Below are 13,455 nucleotides of genomic sequence, written 5' to 3' on the forward strand. Positions count from 1 at the left end.
TTTGTTTTTTGTGATTAATGTTATCTCTTACACGGGTCGATCTTGTATACAAAAAAAAGAAAATTGTTTTATACTGTTACGGTACGCGGTTAAAGGATGTTGTTTGCCGAGCGAAGGCTCCGCGACCGAACAGTTGTTCCCCGACTCACCCGATTCACCCAGAACTTTGGCCGTATCGCACCGCAGCTGCCCAATCTGGAAAAGACTAAAACGACGAAATGCAAAGAGGAAAAGGAATAAGACGAGAAGACGGACAGAAGAGTAATTGGATTTATTATACAGACAAGCAAAAAGAAAGCAGTCACGTTTATTTACAACACATAAGACGCAGGTGACACAGTGCAAATACTAGCTTATACAGACTTAATTAAATACCCAGGGACAAGACACACAGAACAAACTCACGTACACAAGAAGGGTGGAAAGGCAGGAGGTGGATGGCTGGAGGGAGAGGAAGGTCCAAGGGGGTCCTGCAGCACGATCGGCGCGTTTAGCAGCCGCCGTTCCTTCGCGGCCCTCTCAACCGCCGTCCAGGCCCCAAGCGGCTGTTGGGTGTTGTTGCTGCTGTGGCCGCCGCTTGCTTTTCCAGGACTCGTCTGACTCGTCTGGTCCAAACCCTCAACTCAACAACACTCTTGCACGTCTCCCTGTCCAACCACTCTTTCTCTTTCTTGGTCCAACCACTCTTTCTCTTTCTTGGTCCAACCACTCTTTCTCTTTCTTGGTCCAACCACTCTTTCTCTCTCTTGGTCCACTCACTCCTGACCACCGACCACCCCACGCTTCTTGCGCGCGCGCCTTTATAGCGCCTCCGGCGATCAAGCCGCCGGCCTTCAGGACACGCCCATCGGTGTGCTCACCTCGGCCCTGGTTGGTCACGCGACCCTCTGGCTCCGCCCTTGATGACGACGGGCGGGCACGCCCCTCTTCCCCGACCCGAGCACATGTTCAATGGTGGTTTTGGAGGGGATGTAATTGGCAATCGAGGCTTGGCAATGACGAAAGGGGATGTGAAAGGAAATGGAGATTTTGGGGATGGGAATGAAAGGGGATCTATTCTCTTTCACTGGTGCAATGGAGTACTTCAATTAATGGGAGACACAGCCTTACCCTAAAACACAGAATAAGATATAACTATCGAACAGGGGTATTCTATTATTGGCTGACGTGTATGCTTGTGGACTAATTATGGGATGCCCTTTCACCTTTACACAGCTCCAGAGGCAGGGGGCGCAGAATAAACAATAATAATAATAATAAAGCACACAATCAAAAAAATACAGTCCTCATATCCGCAACACTGCACCCTCCTCCTCTTAGGTACGTCCCGGGCCTACAACTTTTATTTAGTGTGACACGTAGGTGTAGTTCCCTCTACTTTTAACCTGACCCTGAGTGCGACAGTTTTAAAACATAAATAAATGTGTCCCGCTGCTCCATTGCACCCTGCCTAACAGACTTACGCCCACAGTTAACCGAATTGCGGAATGGTCTTCAAACTACACACTGACGGTGGGGAGCATTATTTACAATGACGCTATTTTTATTCACAAGACTAACCCAGGACCTGTGATTGTTCTTTCTGGGGGGGAGACAGTCTGCTCTGCATCAATGCACCATGAACGCACCCAAAAACGCACCAATACACACCCAAGCACCAATCGGTGCAGTCACCATTGTTCATCAATGTTCAATCAAAATAAAATCAACAACCCCTAACCCTGCAGGTGGTCTCTTGCTCTTCGGCTCCCTCTGCTGGTTATTATTATTGTCTTCCAGTTGTTGTCATTCTTTCATTTTCTTACTGGCGGCCTATTTGCAATAAAGTGTGCCCAACGTGTCCATTTTTATTTGTTTTATTTATGGCCCACAGGGCCGACTACGTGTGGTTCACCTGTGGGGCATCGGTGCCCTGTGGCCAATGTCCGCCAGCAAGATTTCGGGCCCTCATGGCCGGTTCCAGCAGAGGGGCCATGTCCCAACCCATGGGGTCCATAAGTGGTGCTCGGCCACAGACATGTGGTCCATAATGTGGTGCATCGATGCAGACAGCTGGTTCTGGGAATTCCGGGCGCACAATGGAGGACTCACGCACGCTCCCCTCGGCACCCAATGGCGCACAGGTCATGTGGGAGACAAAAGAGACAATTGAGCGAGGGGTAAGGTCACAAGGGTACACATCAATAAGGCAATGCAAGGCGAAATGCGTACGGAGGGCGAAGTGAGAAAGCTCGTCCCTACCGTACGTCACCCCCCTGTCACCTACACTACCCTTGCCCTTACCCCATATTTACAAAATCTACCCATTTACAAATTGTCACTACTGTCACGTCTTCCCCATATTTCTCCTATACCAAATTCGTCTCCACAATCCCTCTACTTCAAAATTTGCCATCACCAAATTCATCATCAATCCTCATAAGGAGGAAGAGATGGAACATCAAAGCACAATGTCACACCCACGTCATGATGCGTCTCACAATCCAAACATTTGCATCATAAAAAATAATCAAAACATGGCATGGTGTGGAGTACCTGTCACCTCAGGTGAGTGGATGCAGATGGTGCGAGGAGACTTCATCCTAACTACTTTCTAAATGACATTAACACACTTTACACTACCCGGGGTCTTTCCCTGCCAATCCATTGGCCAACTTACACTATGGGTTCTAAAAACCAATTCCCATTGACCAAACTGTGGTGCTTCTCAATTTGGGGTATCACTCCCCCGATTCATCTCCCGGTGCCCTTGCACAATTTCTGGGCTGTGACGTGTAGCTCTCCCAGCAGGTCTACCCACCTGCACACCTCCACCACTGTAGTTGCCACCCGAGCTTACCTAGCTCCTCACCCTAACCTAACTAACTGGGGAAGACCCCTCCTGGCTCTGTCACCCCACTTGGTGCCCTCTGGCACTGGGCTACCCGGGTCCGTCCTCCGGATCCTCGGGCCCCATCCACAACAACTACTACCGGCTCCCAGAGCCCACCTGCGGCCTCACCTGGCCGACATCCTCACAGTGGTGGAGTGCCCAAACCACTACACACACTAACAGGCTACACGCCCAGCCATTTCCACAACACTAATGCACCCATCCAATCACCATTCTTCCACCCGCACCACAGATGCCAATATCCAACCACAATTTACCTATACCCTCTACCTAACACTTACACTACCCGCCCCGGGTATCCGTGATGGGGGTCCACTCTTCCCCCATTCACACCTTCGCACCATCCACTCCACTCCACAATTTCCACCATACTCACTCCACGACCATCCATTCCAATACTCCATTTATTCCACACTATTTATTCCACACAACCATTCTCCATACCTGCTGTTGCACACCTGTGCAATCATACCTGGTGCCACCTGCACCCTCCTTTATTCCTGGACCATTTGGTCATCACAATACACATCACCATCACTCACTCATACACTGCTCCATCCACCTGTTCAGTTGCACACCTGTGCAATCACACCTGTTCAATCCTCAAACACACGGCATCATCTCATCTAACTACTCCCCTCTGAAACTTGCGCTTCCCAGTCGCCCCTTTAAACTATTGCGCTCCCACGTCATTATCATCCACACTAATCTACCTGCGTCCCCACTACAGGTATCAGTCACTAACTAATCTTAACGTCACCTAATGTCATCTTCGCTAGATCCCTACACACGATATCCTAACCCACCCGGGCTAGTTTTCACTGCCATACACCCCATAATTCTAGTGCTCCTTTGCCCCCCCCCGTTGTGAGGGATGACAGAGTTGCCATCCCACCACATCGGGGAGGTCCCACTATCAATTTTGCTCGTCCAAATTCCAACCAATTCAAAAATTTTCCATTTACTGCCAATTCTACCCACTATTATAAATTTCGTATCAAATCACTATCACTATCACTATCACCATCATCACAGTCCACTATATCCTAGCCTCGGTGCGTCGTGACATCATTAAACTCAGTTCGTAAAGCCGAGCAATGAATTCGGGTGGTTTGGTCACCTGCAGGTTGAATCCGTCCGGCTTTCGGTTCAAGGGAGGTGGTTTGGTCGGGCCGAGATTCCACGCACCATCTCGGCGCGGCACCTTGCGGTCCCGGGCCCGATGGCTCAATCTCCCCCGGTCGGAACCCCGTCCCCGCGAGGGGGCACCGTACCGCTTCCTCCCACTCGCCCTTGAACCGGACCGGTCGCCTCGCCCGACAAAGCCCGGACTCGACCGTGCGGGGCGGGGCCAAGCCCGAATCGGCAACGACGCTTCGAAGAGAAGCGACGCAGCATCGACCCGCGCCGGGCCTCGCACCCAACAAAGCACCCCGCGCCCCGAGTGCTCGCATCGGCTATCCGTCGCCCTAACCGCTAACCCGGTTGCCGTCGATGCTTCACCTGCATGCTCACACGCATACGCTACCCCTTTCACCCTCACCAAACCCGGCGTTCCAACGCCGGCCGTACATTCCACCAACGTACTCCCTGTTACACACCACACCTCTCGCGCACACTCGCTGTTCGCACACTCCTTTAACACACCTCGCGCACCGTCTTGCGCACTCTCCCTCGGTACGTACTCCGTACCACTCACCATGGGCGTGCACTCTTGCATCCACCCACTAACGCGCTCAGATGGGCTCTCCCACTCTCGCGCTACTACCAACTCAGGTGTGCTTTCTCGCACACCTTCAACCATTCCAAGCGTGCATTCTCGCACCCGCTCCACCACCAACTCACTCCTCGTGTCACTCTCACCCTCGCACGTACACTCCGTACACCCCGACGTGCATTCTCGCTCGCACTCGGTTTCACTCCCACACTTTATAACACATAACACACCCACTCGCCGACGCACACTTTTTCCTCCCACGCGTGCCATTTCCACTCACACGGGACCCTTCACCAACGCCCAGATGCCTCCGATCCCAAGCGCGCGAAAATTCTTTTGTCGCCAAACACCCTCTTACAAAATCTCCCCGCACAATACACAGCACGTCTCACCTTCGGGGTTCTTCTTCCTCCCTGCACCAAAACCTGCAAACTTCCATTTGGATTAGCGAGTACATCATCATGATTTGAGCAGGGACTTTGTTCATTTTCCATTTCTCCCTGCAATTCCCAGGCTACCTCCGTCATCTCTTCAATTTCAATGCCCACTTCCGCTTTTTCTTTACTCACCTCGACGACCGTTGGCTTTAATAAAATTCCCTCTACCTCATCGGTCGCCGGCTTTTCCAAACCCCGTGTCGCGATTTCTACCCCCGTCATTGTACCCGCGCTTTCCTCCGCTTCGCTCAACCAGCGCTTCTCGACCCGCGTTACCTCCTCGTGCACCCCTGGGACCCTCTCGCCCACCATGCGATCCATGGTCTCCCCACATTTTTGCATGCGGTCACCCATTCTGTTGGTTATTGCTTCAATTTGGTTTCCCAATCGCTCACTCATTCTGTTTTCCATTTTCTCACTATCAGCCCTCCTGTCTTCCATTTCCTCCATTTCCCTGGCTCTTTTTTCGTTGTCGCACTTCGACTCTGCCATGTATTCGCTAAACCGTGCCATGAACTGCTGCATGTCAAACGGCTGCATGTTAAAGCCCGCTGATACAGCGGGCTCGGCTACCGCGCGCTCGTGCGAGGCGCCTTTTTGCGCGCCTGAAACCTCGTGCGCGAGAGCGCCATTTTGTGCGCCTGATACCCCCTCAACCACATTGCCAATGTTCTCCTCCTCTCTTTCATCCACATACATTTCCCTGAGGTCCCGGGTCGATTCTACCCCGTCTATCTCTCCCACCGGCATCCCGTCGCCTTGACCAGCCATGGCGCGATTTCAAAATTCGGGTTTTGTAAAACAAAAGCAATTTCGGTACTTTGTAATTTTGAGCGCGTTAAGCGCGCTTCGGGTCCGATCTCAATTCCTGACACCAATTTGTTACGGTACGCGGTTAAAGGATGTTGTTTGCCGAGCGAAGGCTCCGCGACCGAACAGTTGTTCCCCGACTCACCCGATTCACCCAGAACTTTGGCCGTATCGCACCGCAGCTGCCCAATCTGGAAAAGACTAAAACGACGAAATGCAAAGAGGAAAAGGAATAAGACGAGAAGACGGACAGAAGAGTAATTGGATTTATTATACAGACAAGCAAAAAGAAAGCAGTCACGTTTATTTACAACACATAAGACGCAGGTGACACAGTGCAAATACTAGCTTATACAGACTTAATTAAATACCCAGGGACAAGACACACAGAACAAACTCACGTACACAAGAAGGGTGGAAAGGCAGGAGGTGGATGGCTGGAGGGAGAGGAAGGTCCAAGGGGGTCCTGCAGCACGATCGGCGCGTTTAGCAGCCGCCGTTCCTTCGCGGCCCTCTCAACCGCCGTCCAGGCCCCAAGCGGCTGTTGGGTGTTGTTGCTGCTGTGGCCGCCGCTTGCTTTTCCAGGACTCGTCTGACTCGTCTGGTCCAAACCCTCAACTCAACAACACTCTTGCACGTCTCCCTGTCCAACCACTCTTTCTCTCTTGGTCCAACCACTCTTTCTCTTTCTTGGTCCAACCACTCTTTCTCTCTCTTGGTCCACTCACTCCTCACCACCGACCACCGACCACCCCACGCTTCTTGCGCGCGCGCCTTTATAGCGCCTCCGGCGATCAAGCCGCCGGCCTTCAGGACACGCCCATCGGTGTGCTCACCTCGGCCCTGGTTGGTCACGCGACCCTCTGGCTCCGCCCTTGATGACGACGGGCGGGCACGCCCCTCTTCCCCGACCCGAGCACATGTTCAATGGTGGTTTTGGAGGGGATGTAATTGGCAATCGAGGCTTGGCAATGACGAAAGGGGATGTGAAAGGAAATGGAGATTTTGGGGATGGGAATGAAAGGGGATCTATTCTCTTTCACTGGTGCAATGGAGTACTTCAATTAATGGGAGACACAGCCTTACCCTAAAACACAGAATAAGATATAACTATCGAACAGGGGTATTCTATTATTGGCTGACGTGTATGCTTGTGGACTAATTATGGGATGCCCTTTCACCTTTACACAGCTCCAGAGGCAGGGGGCGCAGAATAAACAATAATAATAATAATAAAGCACACAATCAAAAAAATACAGTCCTCATATCCGCAACAATACCCTTCCCCAGATCTATTCCACTTCACAGTCCTTTCTCGGAGATCCATGGACAGTTCCTTGGACTTCATGGTAGAGTTTTTGGTCTGACCTGCACTGTCAATTGTGGGACCTTATCAAGAATGCGGAAACGGACATTGCTGAAATTAGGAACACATTACCTCAATGCACAAAGCATTTGCTTCTGAAATCCGCAGCCGATTTCGTTCAGCAGAAGCCGAGAAACGAATTTTCAGTCCCTGTGTTAAAGTTGCAGATACAGAGAAACTATTCCATATTAAAGGAGGAGTGCTTTTCGCCTCCCTTGATATACAAAGGTGTGTTTCTTTCTAAATCCTGTCCAATCAATTGAATCGGCCACAGGTGGACTCGAATCATCAAGTTGTTGAGATGTCTCAACGATGATCAAAGGAAATTAGATGCACCTGAGCTCAATTTGGAGTGCCATAGCAAAAGGTTGAATACTTTTTGACTCAAAACATTTAAGCTTTTCATTTCTTTGTTTTATAAAAATTTCTAAGAAAAAAAAAATCCACTTTGATACTCCACCCTCGTGTCGATCAGTGACAAAAAAAAAAAATCCCAATTTAATCAATTTTAAATTCAGGCTGTAACAAAATGTGAAAAAGTTTTAGGGGTGTGAATACTTTCTGAATGCACTGTACATGATGCAAGGGGCAATCTCGGATCGTGTCGCACAGGAGAAGGATCTGGGGTTGGTAATAGATACAGACGATGACATATAATACAGAAAATAAATTTGTAAGCAGACAGGACAATGCTAGGCAGCTATACAGTAGGTAAAGCAAATATGGTTTTCGGTAGTATCTGTGGGGGGGGGGGGGGGGGGATAAATTATAAATCAAGAGGTGGTGTTGACACTATTGGAATTTAGTGAGGACCCATCTGGAATATTGTATTCAGTTTTGGTCACCACATCTGAGGAAGTATAATGCTGCCATGATGTACAGTGTAGAGCTACGAGAGTGATTCCGGGACATGCTAGACTAAGCTATGAGGAGCGGCTGAAGAAGACAGCATTTTACACATTGGGAAGGAGGTGATTTGATTGAGATGTTGAAGATGATGAAGGGTGTGAAGTGGGCACGGTCACGGGTCTTTAATGATCAACAAGTCTGACGCATGACCGTTCAAGGGCCAATAGTTGAGGGTAAAGAAGATGAGAGTTCAGACAGTTTTAAGGCAAGGGTCTTTCAGTCTAAATTGTTAGTTAATGGGATTGCCTACCTGGCAAGGTAGTGGAAGTGTATGGGGTGGATCGGTTTAAATTGGAATTAGATACTTACCTGGATGTATTGGAGATGGAGGGGCATGGAGATATTGGCAGGACTTGGATGTAGCTTGTGTGTGGATGGGTGAGGGATACTGCTGTTGGGTCAGTGTCGGCACGATGGGTGAAATGGCCTCCTCCTGCGCTAAACATCCTTGTGTGTAACTTGATGGTACAAGTATCTCACTTCTGTGAAAGAGTTTGAGCGTACATAAAAACCAAAGCAGTCAGTGGATTGCCCAATGAGTGAGGAGTGTGGGGCAGTAGTGCTGCTGCAGCCGATGTGTGCGAGCTTGCTGCCAAAGGCGTAGTTACTGATGGGTAGGGAATGGGTGCCACAGACATATAAGCCGATGATGGGGGCGGGGTGGTGTATGCTGAAGATGTGATCGGGTATCAAACCTGTGTGGTGACCACATGCGTTTGGCAAAAAATAGGGAATACCGAGTTATCTCCTTGCCCGAATTGCCACAAAGGGGAATAATAGCCGATTGGAATGATAATTGCATTTTCTGTTGAGCCTTCTCGGGTTACCTCGCCTTTTGAAGTTTAGTCTAACCGATGTGCAAGAAAATAATAAAATTTAAATCCCTGTCAGTCCCAAAGGCATTTTCAAATTCTTCCATCATAGTTTGTTTTCACTTTAATCTTATCTTGCTTTAAAATTGAATCTAGGCAGTTTGTTGGAAAGCTCACAATGCTGAATGTTACCTTCCTTTTTCCCCTGTGTCATCCTTTCCTCCTCCCTTCATTTCGTGGCCTACACACCCTCTTTTTTTCTTTTTTTTGTGCAATCAGATTATCTGGGGCATCTCCTTTCCTAGGTGATGACAAGCAAGAGACGCTCACCAATATCTCTGCCGTTGATTATGCATTCGATGAGGAGTATTTTGACCAGACGAGTGATCTGGCCAAGGATTTCATACAGAAGTTGCTCGTGAAAGATCCACGGTTAGTCTTGTGATGTTTCGGCCTGGATGGTCAGTGCTGCCGTGTTGTGCTGTCCAAATGTTTTCTCCTTACCTTGTACAAGGTGTTCATGTTCATTGTTAGAGGACTAGCAAAAGTGCTCGTCGCTTTGCTGACCAACTAAATTCAAAGACAGCATAGCATGTACATCACGAACATTCTATTCGATTCACTCTATAATTTGCCCGAGGTCATCTTCAATCTGCTTTGAAGTCGGGCAACATCACATTTGCTCCGCTTCCCATGCTTAAGTGTCCATCCACTCCATGTCCCTCCTCCTCATTGCCTCCTCCATGGCCGATACCCTTCTTGCTTCCTTCACACCCAGTGCCCTCCTTACTTCCTTCACTTCCTCCTCTCTTTCATCCTCCTTGCTTCCTCTGCACCCCCATCCCTCTTTGCTACTCCCCTGCATCCCAGCCCCTCTCTTGTCTTCCTGCATTCTGGCCGCTCTCTCCTCCCCGTGTCCTGGCCCCTCTCTTTTCCCCCTGTGTTATGGCTCCTCATTTCTCCTGTGTCCTGGCACCTCTCTTCTCCTCCTGCGTCCCTGCCCCTCTCTTCTCCCCCTGCATCCCAGCCCCTCTCTTCTCCCCATGTGTAATGGTCCCTCTCTTCTCCTGTGTCCCTGCCCCTCTCCTCTCCATCTGCATCCTGGCCTCTCACTTCTCCTGTGTCCTGGGTTCTCACTTCTCCTCCTGTGTCCCTGCCCCTCACTTCTCCTCCTGTGTCCCTGCCCCTCATTTCTTCTCCTGTGTCCCGGCTCCTCACTTCTCCTCCATCCCTGCCCCCCCTCTTCTGCTCCTGTGTCCCCCTGTCCTTCTCTTCTCTCCATGCATCGCGGCCCCCTCCCTTCTCCCCAAATGTCACGGTCCCTCTGTTTTCTTAATGCGTACCAGCGCTGCCCTTCTCCCACTTCATCCTGGACCCAGTTGTTGAAGCATATATGATCAAACAAACTATTGAGCTTCATTGGATTTGCTCATCCCTTTGTTTGGGTGATGTATGAAGGCCACAGACTGCTGCAGCGATCACCCCAAATATAATAAAAACTAGAGCGAGGTTGCCATCACAAATTGACAAGCATGGATTGGCTTGTGATCCCACCTCAAGCAAAGTTGAAAGATGGCAAAAGGTTCCACCAGGAATGCCCCAATATAAAATTTTGATTTAATCCCCCCCCCCCCCCCCATTTTGACCCCCGTGACCCGAAATACCCATCCCCTGGCGCATGGACCTCAGTTCAGATCCACAAAAGTGTTACATATTTCATGTGTGCCCAAATGTTGATTGCATTTAGAAAGTGTAATTTAAAAATGTGATCGTAATTGCATTTTTTGGTACTTGACCTTTTGACTTCACCCAAAGTTGATACTGCTCCTGCGCCTTCTTGCCATGTGACGATTATAACTACTAAGTTTGGTGAATTTTTGCACAATTGCGTCTGAGGAGAACGTTTGATGGACAGTTGGACAGAATGACGGACAGAGCTGATTGCAATATGCCACCCCCCTCCCCCCCCCCCCACGTCCCCTCTCCCCCCCCCCCCCCACGTCCCCTCTCCCCCCCCCCCACGTCCCCTCTCCCCCCACCACCCCCCTTGCCCCCCCCCCCCCACCACGCTTTTTGAAAAATAAAATGATAAAACCCGGGGTAATGCATGAAACAAAAACATCCCTACTGCTTGTGCGCATATATATACTGTATACACACACAGTGCATTCTGAAAGTATTCAGACCCCTTCACTTTTTTCACATTTTGTTAAGTTGCAGCCTTATGCTGAAATCGTTTAAATTCATTTTTTCCCTCATCAATCCACACTCAATACCCCATAATGACAGAGAAAACAGGATTTTAGAAAGTTTTGCAAATTTATTAAAAATAAAAAACTGAAATATCACATTGACATAAGTATTCATACCCTTTGCTATGACACTTGAAATTTAGCTCAGGTGCCTCCCATTTCTCTTGATCATCTTTGAGATGTTTCTACACCTTGATTGTAGTCCACCTGTAACCACCTTTAGAGGCCATTTTTCCCCGCAAATGTGGTGAATTCAATTGATTGGACATGATTTGGAAAGGCGCACACCTGTCTATATAAGGTCTCACAGCTGACGATGCATATCAGAGCAAAAACCAAGCCATGCGGTCGAAGGAACTGCCTACAGAGCTCAGAGACAGGATTGTGTCGAGGCACAGATCTGGGGAAGCCAACAAAAAAATCTCTGCTGCATTGAAGGTTCCCAAGAGCACAGTGGCCTCCATAATTCATCGATGGAAGAAATTTGGAACAACCAGGACTCTTCCTAGAGCTGGCCGCCCGGCCAAACTGAGCAATCGGGGGAGAAGGGACTTGGTAAGAGAGGTGACCAAGAACCCGATGGTCACTCTGGCTGAGCTCCAGAGATCCTGTGTGGAGATGGGAGAAACTTCCAGAAGGACAACCATCACTGCAACACTCCACCGATCTGGGCTATGTGGCAGAGAGGCCAGAGGGAAGCCTCTCCTCAGTGAAAGACACATTAAAGCCCGTTTGGAGTTTGCAAAAAAGCACCGAAAGGACTCTCAGACTGTGAGAAACAAGATTCTGTGGTCTGATGAAACCAAGATTGAACTGTTTGGCTTCCGTCTGGCCACTCTGCCATAAAGCCCAGGTCGGTGGAGTGTTGCAGTGATGGTTGTCCTTCTGGAACTTTCTCCCATCTCCACACAGGATCTCTAGAGCTCAGCCAGAGTGACCATCGGGTTCTTGGTCACCTCTTTTACCAAGGCCCTTCTCCCCCGATTGCACTGTTTGGCCGGGCGGCCAGCTCTAGAAAGAATCCTGGTTGTTCCAAACTTCTTCCATTTAAGAATTATGGAGGCCATTGTGCTCTTGGGAACCTTCAATGCAGCAGAATTTTTTTGTAGGCTTCCCCAGATCTGTGCCTCGACACAATCCTGTCTCTGAGCTCTGCAGGCAGTTCCTTCGACCTCATGGCTTGGTTTTTTCTCTGATATGCATTGTCAGCTGTGAGACCTCATATAGACAGGTGTTTGCCTTTCCAAATCACGTCCAATCAATTGAATTTACCACAGGTGGACTCCAATCAAGGTGTAAAAACATCTCAAAGATGATCAACAGAAATGGGAGGCACCTGAGATAAATTTCAAGTGTCATAGCAAAGGGTCCGAATACTTATGTCAATGTGATATTTCAGTTTTTGTTTTTAATAAATCTACAAAACTTTCTAAAATCCTGTTTTCTCTTTGTCATTATGGGGTATCGAGTGTAGATTGATGAGGGAAAAAATGAATTTAAACGATTTCAGCATAAGGCTGCAACATAGCAAAATGTGAAAAAAGTGAAGGGGTCTGAATACTTTCTGAATGCACTGTGTATATATATATATATATATATATATATATATATATATATATATATATATATATATATATATCTATCACACACACACATCATGGTTATATACCTTGAATAATTCCAATTCCACTGGGTCATGGGCTGATGCCCGAGGTCTGCGGCCTATGCGGCTTCACTTATATAACATTATTTTTATTGTTAGGTTGCAAAGATAAATGGAGGTTTTTCTTAAATTAAACGGTCGCCGTGCACTGACACCTTTGTCCAAAGACTTTCATTGCAGGCCACTGTTATTAACAACATTGACATGGTTTGTTCAACTTTGTGATAATCCTCAGGTCGTATTTTAACACACTGTTGAAGAAACCAACTCTATGTTGTGTTTATACGTTTAAAATGCATCTCATTTTGTATGTTGCTCTTCTTCTGGTTGAATGTAGAGCTTTGCCTTTGTGCGGAGCTTTTCAATCTCAGCGCGGGAAGCGACCACCGGAAATGGCAGACAGACGAATGCACAGACACCACGGTTCGCATTATATAATAGATGTTGAATTTGTACACAAGCCAGATTAGGGGAAAGGCTTACATTTAAGTGCATGAATTTCACGAAGACGATTTGCTTAATTTGTCGGCTAAATTCCACAATTGTTGATCCTGTCTTTCCTCTTCTTTGGGTTGGGTTATCAGCTCGGTGTGCAA

General features: G+C 48.5%; 1 protein-coding gene across 6 annotated transcripts in view; it reads left to right on the forward strand.

Moving 5' to 3' along the window:
• LOC137412398 (death-associated protein kinase 1-like) overlaps positions 1 to 13,455 on the forward strand; it is a 290,813-nt gene that overhangs the window by 98,619 nt on the left and 178,739 nt on the right. For 5 of the 6 annotated variants that reach the window (XR_013622362.1, XM_078771644.1, XM_078771646.1 and 2 more), the window contains one exon: positions 9,224 to 9,376. Coding sequence is in view for 5 of the 6 variants with exons in the window: in XM_078771644.1 (XP_078627770.1) it covers positions 9,224 to 9,376 (153 nt within the window). In the remaining variant the exon portion in view is untranslated. The remainder of the gene's footprint in view (positions 1 to 9,223; positions 9,377 to 13,455) is intronic. The other variant, XM_078771648.1, reaches the window with a different exon arrangement.

The sequence above is a fragment of the Myxine glutinosa genome, chromosome 2, assembly GCF_964187855.1.
Source record: "Myxine glutinosa chromosome 2, kmMyxGlut1.1, whole genome shotgun sequence".
NCBI lineage: Eukaryota > Metazoa > Chordata > Myxini > Myxiniformes > Myxinidae > Myxine > Myxine glutinosa.